This window comes from Nicotiana tomentosiformis, chromosome 3, assembly GCF_000390325.3.
Source record: "Nicotiana tomentosiformis chromosome 3, ASM39032v3, whole genome shotgun sequence".
Lineage (NCBI taxonomy): Eukaryota > Viridiplantae > Streptophyta > Magnoliopsida > Solanales > Solanaceae > Nicotiana > Nicotiana tomentosiformis.
Window position 1 is genome coordinate 150,691,999 of NC_090814.1, and position 13,529 is coordinate 150,705,527.

General features: G+C 34.5%; 2 protein-coding genes across 2 annotated transcripts; both read left to right on the forward strand.

The window, feature by feature from the left end:
• The first annotated feature begins 3,895 nt into the window (after positions 1-3,895).
• LOC138906913 (uncharacterized) lies at positions 3,896-5,177 on the forward strand. The gene has a single exon (XM_070196577.1). It carries the CDS (start codon positions 4,019-4,021, stop codon positions 4,964-4,966), a length of 948 nt encoding a protein of 315 aa, XP_070052678.1. The 5' UTR covers positions 3,896-4,018; the 3' UTR covers positions 4,967-5,177.
• Positions 5,178-10,031: 4,854 nt separating this feature from the next.
• Positions 10,032-13,042, forward strand: LOC104119251 (subtilisin-like protease SBT1.5). Its single transcript, XM_009630704.4, has one exon. It carries the CDS (start codon positions 10,217-10,219, stop codon positions 12,581-12,583), a length of 2,367 nt encoding a protein of 788 aa, XP_009628999.1. The 5' UTR covers positions 10,032-10,216; the 3' UTR covers positions 12,584-13,042.
• The last annotated feature ends 487 nt before the right edge of the window (positions 13,043-13,529 follow it).

The window sequence follows — 13,529 nt, forward strand, 5'->3', positions numbered from 1 at the left end:
AACTTTTTTTTTGAACTGTTTGAATGTAACAATCAGTGTAAACCGAATTTGTTTTCTGATGCTTCTTTGTGCTTGTTTGTTCTTTAAATGTGTGTGTGAATGGACCGGGGAGGTCAGAATGAAAGGTGAGAACGAGAGAGGTATTAGGGCGGCTGCTAGAGTTCCAAAAATAATGGGGGGGGGGGGGGGGGGGGAGGATGTTCTGTTCGTTCTCCTCTAGAGAAGAGTGAAATTATGGTGTATAAAATGGGGAGTGGGTGTGTGAAAATTTGGGCTTGAAACAAAGGCCCGGTCCGATTTTAGCTTAACATCCCTCTTTTCTTCTTTCTCTGTATTTTGCAATGTTGGCCACTTTAGTTTAATTCAATTGTTATGGCCAAATTAATTATCTATTTTACCTAATGATTGACTAATGACCTAATTAATTGACTAACCTAAGAATATATATTTTTTTGTTATTTAAATGCATTTAACAATGTATTTAAATCCTAAAATGCAATTTAAAATCTAAAAGGCTATGAAATTAAGATTTGAATTTTTTTTATGATTTTTATGATTTACAATATTCCTAGCATGCATAAACAATGCGAATAAATGCAAAACCAAATAAAAAAAAACTCCTAAAATTCATAAAAACCATTAAAAATATTTTTGGACTAATTTTAGGAGTAATTTCTATGTGGAGCAAAAATTAGGTGCTCACAATTCACATAAATGCAAAATGAATGTGGTCCTCTTTAATTGAGTATGCATGAACTGTTTCATAGAACAAAATAAATAATAAACAAATTAAGGAGCCGTTACAATTGTTAGGAAAATGATGGGAGTAATAATAGGAGAAATGTCTTCATAAGAACTCTGGGGGCGAGGGCCAAGGTGAACCCGGATTAACGATGAGAAATGGTCAAATAAGTAGCAAAGGCACCAGGACGGACGGTTGGTTGAATCGGGCGATAGCTTCGAATTCGTCGTCCGATTGAATCTGCTTTTTCCTGGATGCTCTATAGGAATTCATCGCTATTCTTTTCCTCCACCGATAAAGGTTCATCCCGAGTCACAAGAGCAACCTCCTTTTTTTTTTTTTTTGAATTCTTAAAAGGAAAGAGAGAGGTGCAATTAATGAAGAAGTGCCTTTTGATTTGTAAATATAGCAAATAAACGGGTAAATATGAAAGGAGTCAAAAATGTGAGAAATAAGAAAAATGTGTATTTTGATTAAAGAGTCATGCTATATCATCAGCTAATGTCTCTCAATTATTTATATATATATATATAGATTGGCGACCCGTGAGGAATAGAGGGTTAAATGTGAGAAAAGCAGTTCTTAATTCTTAAAGCGTTGAAGAACTCTCATATGCATGCCTACTCGATCGTTTGCGCATAAAATATTGTACTTTACTATAAGGAGTGTCAGCTTTAGTATATAAAATTATTAATTGTCTAATCCCCTCAAACTTGGTGAACTGGTGTATATTCATTCGAAGTTAGCGCAACTAAAACGTTGGCAGACTTGGATTGCACATATAGCTCAAATTAATCCATAAATAAAATTATTAAATTTTTTAAAAGTAAGTTATTCCAGTACTTACGAGAACATAGACAACATTGAAAGTGAGGCTTTTCTCGTTTGATTTGCTTGATATATATAATTGTAGAAAATAAATTTGCGTCAAGAAAATAATCGAGATCGAAAAAGTATTGCAATAATTGTAGTATTTTATTTCTAACAATATGAGTGTTACAATCAGTGGCGTATCTAGCACTATCACTATGGGTTCAATTGAACCCATAACTTTCGAGGCGGAGAACAAAATTATGTGTAAAACTTTATTGAAATTGTAAAAAACAATGAATATGAACTCATAACTTTGAAAATATGATGAGTTCAATATTAAAAACTTTAAATATTAAACCCATAAAATTTAAATCCTAGATCCGCCTCTGTTTACAATCTCTATGAATCATCTGATTCTTCTTTCCTATATTAAATAAAAGAGCTTTCGAGCTTATTGTTGAATTTTATTTTATTTCAATCCAAGTGCTTGAGGTCTGCTATTGATCTTGAGGTATTTTTAATCCAAAGGCTTGCAACTTGTTCTTGAATCTTCGTCTTGATCTTTTAATCCTTGGAATACTTGAATATTTGTAACTTTTAGAGAAACTGCAGCGTTTAATCCACGGGCTCTCTCTTGATTCTTATTATAACTTCTGGTCCTTTTTCTGAGTCATGAAGACACCTATTTATAGTTGTGGGAGGGGTGTAGCTGTGTGATTTGATTGGTTGACTTGAATCATTGACCAATCAGATTGAAGTAGTGACAAGACCATATTTGATTGGTCAGAACATGTCACTTGCACATGTGGCGCGATTTCATTGGCCTTTTAATTTAATTTGACATGCCTTGTCATTTTGATACGTGGCATGTTCCTATTGGTTCTTCCGTTTGACTTGGCGTGCCACGTCATTTGACACGTGACACTAAACCGGGCTTCTAGGAAAATGGAATCTTGCGCTTAAAAGTGGGCTCGTCATTTAAAACCCAATCAAATGGGCTAGCCCAATATTTTTGGACTTATTCATATATACTGGACTCATACATTAATCCAATTAATAAGCCCATACTATGTATTTGAACTAATATATTTTACATATAGTCCAAATTATTTTATTAGATTTAAATCCTATAAAATTTAAATGCTTACAATAATCATGCTTATAAATAAATAAAAAGGTTCTTATTAGTTTGATTTGGCATTTAAATCAGTAAAGAAATAACAAACAAATAAATGAAAAATGATAAAGTATAAAATAGGACAGGTCAAATTATGATTCGTTATTCAATTCAACTTCTCTCGTTTGTTTTGACCCACGTTAGACCAGATTATGACATATTGATACAATTCATTTAATTTAACTCGTTCAAAAGTAGCCTAATCATCAGCCTACTCGACATCCCTAATAGGATTGGACTGCAGCTCTAAACATGTTTGTCCGCGAACTTAAAAAGGCCTTTACGTCCAAGAGTTCCTCCATGTTATGCTTTCAAAAACTACAGTCTTGTTTTTAACTCTTCAAATATTGCAACCGAAAATATTTGTTATTCCTTTTAGAGTTTACTAGTAGTCGTATCCGCGTAATGCACGTTTAATATTAAAAAATATTAATTAAATTAAATTGTGATCGAGCTTATTTGAACATATTAGATCGTTATAAGCAATATGATCTAATATGTTCAAACAAGCTCGATCACAATTTAATTTAATTAATAATTTTTTAATATTAACTGCGCATTGCGCGAGTACGATTAGTTATAAGTAAAGGTCAAAGCTTCGAATCTCCGAATAGCAGTAACAATGCCACATAAAGTGGAATAAATTTTTTCAAGATGTTAGAGTTAGAAAAGTCAAGAAGTTGGAAATCCTTTCCATCATATTAAGCCAAATTGATCAATGCTGAATATGCTATTTTCCCCTTTATTTTGTTGTGTGTCTGACTGTTTTGACCTTGGTAGTTTTTTTTACAAGGCATATGATAATTGGTCCATTAATTTACTACCAATGTTACAAAAAGATTATATGTTCTCCTACGTGTTTGCAATAGTTAATAGTAATATTTTTATCTTTGTTTGTTCATTTCTAAAATTTGGTGTAGAAAATGCTCCAAGCTAATTAAAGTCAAGCCGGTGAATTAGAAAATAAATACTAGTAAAATACGAGATCAGGTAACAAAAGAAAAACTTGTTACTTGGCGAACAAATAACAAAAGAAACCCTAACAAGGAAAGAAGACTAAACCCTATCAAAGAAACAAGTATAAACGCAATAAACCACCAAACTATTAACGAAACAAATAATTAAAGGGAAAATTTAAAAAGCCACGAGAACAGGCAATAACTATATATATACAAGTTATACACATACTAGGAAAGAAAAATAGGGATCGCTTGTATACGGCAAGGTTTTCGTTCTTCTTCTTCTCAAAGCTGCGCGCCTCCGCCGCAGGAAGCGCTGCGTACGCCATGTCCCGAATTTCGCACCTGAAGCGAAAGATTGAAGACACCATTTGGGCAGCATCAAAAAGGTTGCAGAATTACCGTAGCCGCAGGAGAAGACGTAAATTCAAGAAATCTGCGGGCGGCGCCAGTGATAAAACTGAAACGGAATCAATAAAAAATCAAATCTTTGATTCAGCTGACGCGTCTGATATTTTTTTGGAGAATTTTGATGTTATGTGCGGAAAAAAGGATGACGAAGATGAAGAAGATGTTGAGTTACAACAAATTCTGTTCTACTCAGCACAGTTCCACTCAGGGAAAAACTTGAACTTGGGATCATGCTCAAAAGCGCAGGGTAAGCAAGTTATAAACACGCACCATTCTGTTATTTACGGGTCAATTAGCACTGTGAATAGCATTCGTGAAAAGGGGGAATCGTCTTGCACCTATTGTGAAATTTGTGACGATGCGAAACTCCCTAATACTTTGATACGAGGCAGCAGTTGCAGGCACTATTATTGTGAAGAATGCATAAAATATTATATAGGAGAAAAAATGGATGAAGATATAAAAGAAGTGAAATGCCCTGTTTCCAGTTGCAAGAGAATTTTGGATATTGAGTCTTTAATGCCCGGAGATTTTCTCAATCGAGTAGAAGATGCGATCAGAGAAACGGAGGTTTTGGCTTCGCCGTTGGTAATCGAATGCCCCTTTTTGGATTGTACAGGGGTTTTGATTGATGATAAAAAGAAGTTTTTGATTAGGGCGTGTCCTAAATGTTGGAGAATTTTTTGTGTCAGGTGTAGAGATTCATGGCATATGGGAATGTCATGTGTTGCTTATAAGTTACACCTTAATAATATTAATAGGCAATTGTCCTTATTCTTGTGGCGATTGCGTGATAATGATGATGATGAAGAAGAAGAAGATGATAGTGGAAAAGGCAATTCCTTGGTCAAAATCCTCCTGTGAAAAAGTCAACTTTTTTTCTTGAAGACAATTTTAATTAGTACTATTACATTATTTAGCAATTAATATTCTGAATTCAGATGAGTTTCAACGGTTGATAATTGTTTACTTTTATATGCAGAGTCTTTTGTTCGATTTTAATTAGTGGTTAAGTAGTTACTTTGATGATAATGCTTTTGTCTTGAGTTGGTTTTGGGGAAAATGCTTCAATTGCAAGTGCTCATATTACAACTATGTAAACTACAACTATGTTAGATATTACATATTGTACCACTACAAATTTTAAATGTTATTCTATTTATACTATACAATCAAGATTATTGCTATGAATAAAAGGCTAAAAATAAGGAAATTCTTTATATTGGTGATAACATAATTAAATGTATATCAAAACAAAATAATCTCTTACCTAAAAAAGCTCCAACACAAATTAGTTTCTAATTCATTTTCATTGTTATTCCATCTGAAACCAATTTTAGTTTGCCCATATATAGTTTATACGTAAAGTATGATATACGTAATATATAAATTATTTTTACTTTTTAGCTAATACGTACAATTTCCCCATTCCAGTAGGTGCCAATCGAATAATTAGACCATTTTTGCATAGAAAAAATATATTTTAAATCTAGATAGCAATAAAACTTTTTTATACAACGCATTTCATATCAAGAAGTGTACTTCGTAAAATCATAATTATTATGAAAAAGTTTGACTTTTTTTAGATGAGTATTTACTGTAATGTATACTGTTACAGTATACAATAATTATCATTCTATTAGGATACACATCCATATTTGTACAATTTACTTATATAAATTGTATATTATATAAATATACAAATACACAATAATACATTATATGATATACAGTATACGGGATATATAATAATGTATATCATATACACAGTATAAACATTAATTAACACATTGCAAAAATCCAGCGTAGAACAAATTTCATTATAGTCTACCTTTACCATATACTGTATACACATACTAGAAAGAAAGAAACACCATTAACAAATATATTGTACACAATATAATATATACAAATAATGTATATTTTGTATCAATTACAAAAATAAAAGAAAAAGTATAGTACAATGTATAATCAACTCTCTTGTCCTTTCCTTTGTTTTTGTTCGCAGCAACAGTTGAATGCATTTTATACCCATTTTTCCTCGTTTGTAGTTATCAAATTCACACAAATCAAAAACCTTACAATCTATTGGAATCAAAATATGAAGAATTTTTGGGATGATAAAGGGGATTAATAATATCAGAAAAATGGGAAGAAAAAAAGTTAGTCAATTTTCATGAAGAAAAAGATTTAGTGGAAAGGGAAAACAATTTTACGCCTACAAGTGGAAGAGTATGATAGTAATGATTTCTGAATTTGGGTATTGCAAGATCATCGAATATTGAAAAGAGGGAAGATTGATAAGTTTGAAATAGGTTGAATAGTAAACTGATTAGTAGCCCCAAGTATGAGTTGTTGACTTGGAAAAGAAATAGTTGGGCTGTTAATGCAGGCCTAAAGTCCAATGTCAATTTAGCCCAAACTCTGAAACTCTGTATTTTGCTCAGCATAATACAGTCCATAATTATACGACTTCTATTAAGCCTTCTTTTATATTAATAGCCTGTTTGGCCAAACTGCAAAAATCAGCTTATTTTGAGAAGTGTTTTTTCTCAAAAAATACTTTTGGGAAGAAGCTGTTTTTTTTAAAACTGTTTCTAAGTATATTTTTTTCAAAAGTACTTTTCAAAAAAGTGCTTTTGAAGAGAAACTATCTTTTCTGTTTTTCCAAAACTCCTTCTGCTTCTCCTCAAAAGCACTTTTTGTTTTCTTCCAAAAGTTTGGCCAAACACTTCAACTTTGAAAAAAAAAAATGCTTCTAATATTGGAGAAGATTGGCCAAACAAGCTATAAGTATTCTAGAGAAGAGTTTGTTCTGATTGGTTCTCCTCAATTTATGTTTTTAACAACAGAAAATGGTTTAATGCTTTGCTATTGAAATTTTGAGAGGAGGATGTATGGTTGAAAAAAGTGCTTGTGCCATAATTGTAGCTTTATTAGCTTGAATTTAAGTTGTATACAAGGGAGTGTAACAATTTCTTTTGCTGTCAATTTAGTTTAAAATTTGATAGCAAGTTGTTTATTATTTTTATCAAGTTACCAATTATGATTTCTCATAGAAATTTATCTATAATCACTTTGTTGGAGAGTAATAAACTTGATTAGCTTTAATGTGTAGAAGTGGAATTCCTTTAACTGACTTACTACCAACCAGGTTATCAACCTTAATCATATCCACTTTGTTTGAACAAAAGATACCGACAGTTGAAAGAACATTCTCCACGAAACCTGAAAGTTGAAAAATCTCAACTTTAGTTGTATCAATAAAAGAAAAGCACTTTAATTTTGAAATGCTGATGATGATCATACTTATTAGGAGTAAATAAAGAGCAGAAGGATAAGAACATTCAAAATGGAAAAGCTACATTTGATTAAGATGACGTAAAAATGAAATAAAGTTCCCTTCTTTGTTTGCTAGAAACCAAGCCTTGCAATCTATAACAAGCCCATTTTAATTATGATGTTTGTCCTTGAATAATTGCGTTCAAAGCTTCATGGGGCCCTGCCTTTACTCTTCTTCCTTTCTTTTCGTTTTAAAGAAGAATTTCACGTTCCACAAGTAATGATATGGTTGATTGATTAATTAATTAATTACTCGTAATAATATAACAAACGTACATTATCCTGTGCTTCACATATTCTTATAGTCAAAGAAGATCTATACGTCAGTAAAACTTAAAATATTCATTTGGTCCATAAATCAACATTTTTTTCACTTGGTCCAATTATGTGCCTCTGCCATCGGTCCATGCTCCACCATCTAAATCCTAATATTCCTTTTATTTTGAAGCCCTTATTTATTACTATTACTACTAGTAAGAAACTCATTGGTTTTTTTGTTGTTGTGATAAGGAAAAGGATTACTGAATTGGTTTTGAGGTAAATATAAGGGAAGCTCAGAAAACTCCAAATTCTAAAAGTAGAACCCTGGGATTATAAGCACGAGGGTCGTACTTCTGTCGTTTTAATGCCACTAAACTAAACAGATAAAAAGACGCAGAGGAACAAGATCTCTGTTGGTATTTATTTTAATGGGAATGAGAAGGTATAGCGACCTTGCCGACCATGTCTCCTTGTTACAGTTTGAGCTCACATGCTTTCCTTCCCTTTCTGCTAAAATGGTCATTCCGTGCATAGTATACATTAAGGGGTCGTTTGGTTCCGCAGATGTATAAGAATAATGCTGAATAGAGTGTATTAGTAATGTTGATATTAGTTATGTTAATATATTTCTTATCCATTGTTTGGTTTGATATATTAAAGCATTGCACAATTTCTAAAAGAACTGTTTGTTTACAAAAATACCTTCATAATAAGTCCATCGCTTTATGTTTTTAAAAGAAGTATATGTTGATGAATGTTTTACATGAAAAAGGTTTTTAAAAAATTATTTGATAATTTCAAACTTGCATTAATATAATAGCATATTTTAACGATATCAGAAATTCTGAAGGACAATTTTGTCTTTAACTAGCTAATGTTTGCATTAAAACCCACCGCATTGTTAATATCATAGTTTCTTATGCATTAGTTATGCATAGGATAATACCAAATTTGGTGCATAATTAATACTTGCATATATTCAAAAAGTACATCAAACAAGGTATTATTAATATACAAAGTTAATGCATGCATTATTTTATCTAGCGCATTCTACCAAACGACCCCTAAGAAAGAAAATACTCCACTATTTATTTGCATCAAGTTATAGTATTTTATGATGATTAAATATTAGAATGTTGATTTAATACAGTTTAGTCTCTAAAGATGCATTTAAAGCTATTACTAGTTTTAAAAAAGGGAACGCAAAACTACAAATTTGAAATTCGAAGCTGATATTTACAGTATACTTTTTGTAGCCTTGGAAGAAGAGGGGAAATGGCTAATGATAATCCACAATTACACTTGCTATAAATTAACCGTATTGTCGTGGACAGTGGGACTGGGAATTGCTTTATGAGAATGGCAGGAAGAAAAATGCTACAGTATATTCTCAACCATAATAATGTCTATATAAATTATTTACTCCTATTTTGTTCTGAGATTGTAAATCTTTAAGATAACTTTCTTTTAGTTAAGTCTACCTTGTTCTATTTCAATAACTTAATTCACCATGATTTCACGCTAATATATCAATACATTTAAAAATCCACCAATATGACCAAAACGATATAGTCTTATTTTACCATGTGCTCCTGACACCTTTTGTCATAAAAATTGAGACACATCAATAAATTTCAAACCTAAGAATAGTGCTCGAAATGGCTTGACTTCTCACATTCTTTTTAAATTAAATGGTGGGGGACACTTGTTGTCTCTTTGAAATTGAAGGGGAAAAAAGTTATAATAGTGCCATGGGTTCCACAAAATTCAAGATGAGTTTAAAATAGTGAATTCGATTTTTTCCCTATCGGAAAAAGATAGTAGTATAGAAAAACAAAATTACTGGAGCCCGTTTGGACATAAAAAAACATTTCTCTTTCTTCAAAAAAATTTCGCTTTATTTTTTAAATCATGTTTATAAAATTTTTAATTTTCACTTGAATATGTATTTTGAAAATTTAAAAAACTTTAAAACGCTGTTTTTTAAAATTTTCACTCAAATTACTCACAAAACTTCAAAAACAACCCAAAATTATATTCATTTACAAATAGAACTCTAAATTTTAAATATCATATTCACTTAAAAAAAAAATTAGCCATATTTTAGAATTTTACAATTTTTTATGTCCAAAAGCCCACCTAGTATCAACAGAACAGAAAAGAAAGGCTGTTAAATTTCAAGCAAGACAGCAAATCCCCACCATTGCAAATCTCGAGAATTGACACAGACAATAAAATACTGTAGTGCTAAGTTTTATTTTCTCCTCCTACCAAAAAGTAAAAGAAAGTCTAAAAATTCTCTATTTAAAAAACATGACTTCACTTACGTCCAATTTATCCACTCATTCTCTCCACCTCAGCTTCTGTACTAGTACCAGACTTCCCTCTATTTTCTCTCTATATTGTACTGTAACCACTTGCACTTTCACTCTTCTTCTTCTTCTTATATGAAACTTCACTCCATTATTATTATACTTGCCGCCTATTTTCTGCAGCTCCACAGGTTCTCTCATGGCATTTTCCATTCTGTACTTTTTTCTTTCTTTTTTCGCAATTACAGGTTCAGTTTCAGTTTCAGTTTCATCAAATGTGAATAACCCAAAAACATTTATAGTTCACGTTCAACACGATGCAAAACCTTCGATATTTCCAACCCATGAGCACTGGTATGAATCGGCTCTCACATCCCTCTCTACAAATATCCACTCGCTAGAATCTGGTGGGGTTGCGTCTGAAAATCGTATTATTCACACTTACAGTAATGTTTTTCATGGCTTTTCTGCTAAATTATTGATTTCGGATGCTAAAAAACTTGAGGAATTACCTGGGGTTCTTGCTGTTATACCTGAACAAGTTAGGCACGTGCAAACCACGAGATCCCCTGAATTTCTAGGCTTGACTAGTACGGACAGTGCTGGGCTGCTTAAGGAATCGGATTTCGGGTCGGACCTTGTAATCGGAGTAATTGATACAGGGATCTGGCCTGAGAGAAAGAGCTTTAATGATCATGATCTTAGTCCGGTTCCGGCTAAATGGAAAGGCGAATGCGTGGCTGGCAAAGACTTTCCGGCGACTTCATGCAACCGGAAATTGATCGGAGCGAGATATTTTTCCAAGGGATATGAGGCTACGAATGGGAGAATGAACGAAACTGTAGAGAATCGATCTCCTAGAGACTCCGATGGGCATGGGACCCATACAGCCTCAATTGCCGCAGGGAGGTACGTATTTCCGGCGTCTACTCTCGGATACGCGCGTGGTGTTGCTGCTGGAATGGCTCCAAAAGCTCGTTTAGCTGCTTACAAAGTGTGCTGGGCTTCAGGCTGCTACGACGCTGATATCCTCGCTGCTTTTGACGCCGCCGTTGCTGACGGTGTTGACGTCATCTCTTTTAGTGTTGGTGGAGTTGTGGTTCCTTATAACCTCGACGCAATCGCCATTGCCGCATTTGCCGCCAATGATGCCGGAATCTTCGTCTCTGCCTCCGCCGGAAACGGCGGGCCAGGAGGCCTCACAGTAACTAATGTAGCTCCCTGGGTCACCACCGTCGGTGCCGGAACAATCGACCGTGATTTTCCGGCGGACGTGAAACTGGGAAATGGGAAAATAATTCCTGGAGTTAGCATCTACGGTGGCCCGACGTTAGCTCCTCACAAACTCTACCCGCTAATTTACGCCGGGAGTGAAGGTAGTGATGGATATTCGTCTTCATTGTGTTTGGAAGGTTCATTAAACCCTAATGACGTTCAAGGCAAAGTTGTGTTATGTGACAGAGGCGTCAATTCGAGAGCTGTAAAAGGTGAAGTGGTGAAGAAAGCAGGTGGAATAGGGATGATATTAGCAAACGGAATTTTTGATGGGGAAGGATTGGTAGCTGATTGCCACGTGTTACCGGCAACGTCAGTTGGAGCATCCGCCGGTGATGAAATAAGGAGGTACATATCTACAGCATTAAAGTCCAAGTCACCCCCAACGGCGACGATTGTGTTCAGAGGCACAATTGTAAATGTGAAGCCAGCTCCAGTTGTAGCGTCATTTTCAGCCCGAGGCCCAAATCCTGAAACACCGGAAATTCTAAAGCCCGACGTGATTGCACCTGGATTGAATATTCTCGCAGCTTGGCCCGATGGCGTCGGGCCAAGTGGGATTCCGTCGGATAAACGGAGAACAGAGTTCAACATTTTGAGCGGGACCTCCATGGCGTGCCCACATGTATCTGGGCTGGCAGCATTGTTGAAGGCTGCGCATCCGGGATGGAGCCCGGCGGCTATAAGATCGGCATTGATGACAACTGCATATACAGTGGATAATCGGGGACAAATTATGATGGATGAATCTACTGGTAATTCATCGACGGTGATGGATTTTGGGGCAGGACATGTGCATCCTCAAAAAGCAATGGACCCTGGTTTGATTTATGACTTAACTTCCTATGACTACGTCGATTTCTTGTGCAATTCAAATTACACAACCAAGAATGTTCAAGTTGTCACAAGGAAGTATTCAGATTGTAGCGGGGCAAAAAGAGCAGGCCATGTAGGGAATTTGAATTACCCTTCGCTTTCAGCTGTGTTTCAACAATACGGAAAGCACAAGTTGTCCACTCACTTCATTAGGTCTGTGACAAACGTCGGCGATCCAGTTTCTGTGTACAAGGTGACAGTGAAGCCACCACGGGGTATGGTGGTGACAGTGGAGCCGGAGAAATTGGCGTTTAGGAGAGTGGGACAGAAGCTTAATTTTCTGGTTAGAGTACAAGCTGAAGCAGTGAAGTTATCACCAGGGAGTTCAATAGTGAAAAGTGGTTCATTAGTTTGGTCAGATGGGAAGCATGAGGTGAAAAGTCCAATAGTTGTAACAATGCAGGAGCCTCTGTGATGAAAGAACTTTAACATTTTGGGAATTAAGTGTCTGTTCTTGAGGATTAATATGGATCCTTAGTGCTACCAAATCTTGGATATCTTGTGAAAAGAATATATATATATAAGAGGAGGAGAGTTCTCTCTACTCTCCTATTTTAGTTCTTGATCATAAGCAACTACTGCGTTTATTAAGTATGTTGACAAGGAAGTTTGAAAAGGTGAAGACTTGGGAGTTGGTTGGTTGCCCAGGCGATTAAAGGTTGCTGAGTTCGCCCAAGAGTTTTGAGTAGCATATTTCATATATTATCTTTGGTTTCTTTGTAGCATTATATTAGTAATATTGCAAAATGCTTTGTATAAATGTTGGATGTTTTTATTATGTTGAGGGTGAGTTCAATTTGAACATAAAACCTAAGAAGTTCAAATATAAAAGTGGGGACTCTGTGGTTCTTGCTTAATTCCTACTACTTGTTTACACTCGGTGCATTTGAAGTAGAAAGGAAAGCCGCTAAATGGTGCGGTGGAATGATAATTATTCTTTTACTCTTAACCAGACCAAAGGTTTCATGCTCGAGCTTTGAAAATCCATTATTTTCAATGGTTGAGCTTTCTATTGTGCAAAATTCAAATTAGTCGAACTTGTGGATTCCGAATAAATTGATAGTAGAAAGGATATTCAAGAGATTTTGGTCAATGCAAAGTTGGGTTAGGTGACTTTTACACGGTTGCAAAGAAAAAGAAAACAGTAAGATCAGCTTATTGAAGGAAACAAAGATATCGGCATGGGCAAAATAGGACAATGCATAGAACAAAAAAGATAATCATGCGTTGTGCAAACCAACTATGCCCAAAAGCGACAAAACCATATTCATTTGCTGCCCTTCCATTACTAAGCTGCTAATTAGGCTAGCCATAATAGTAACCTTCCAATTAATTAGACATTTCTTTTGGGACCAATGCCA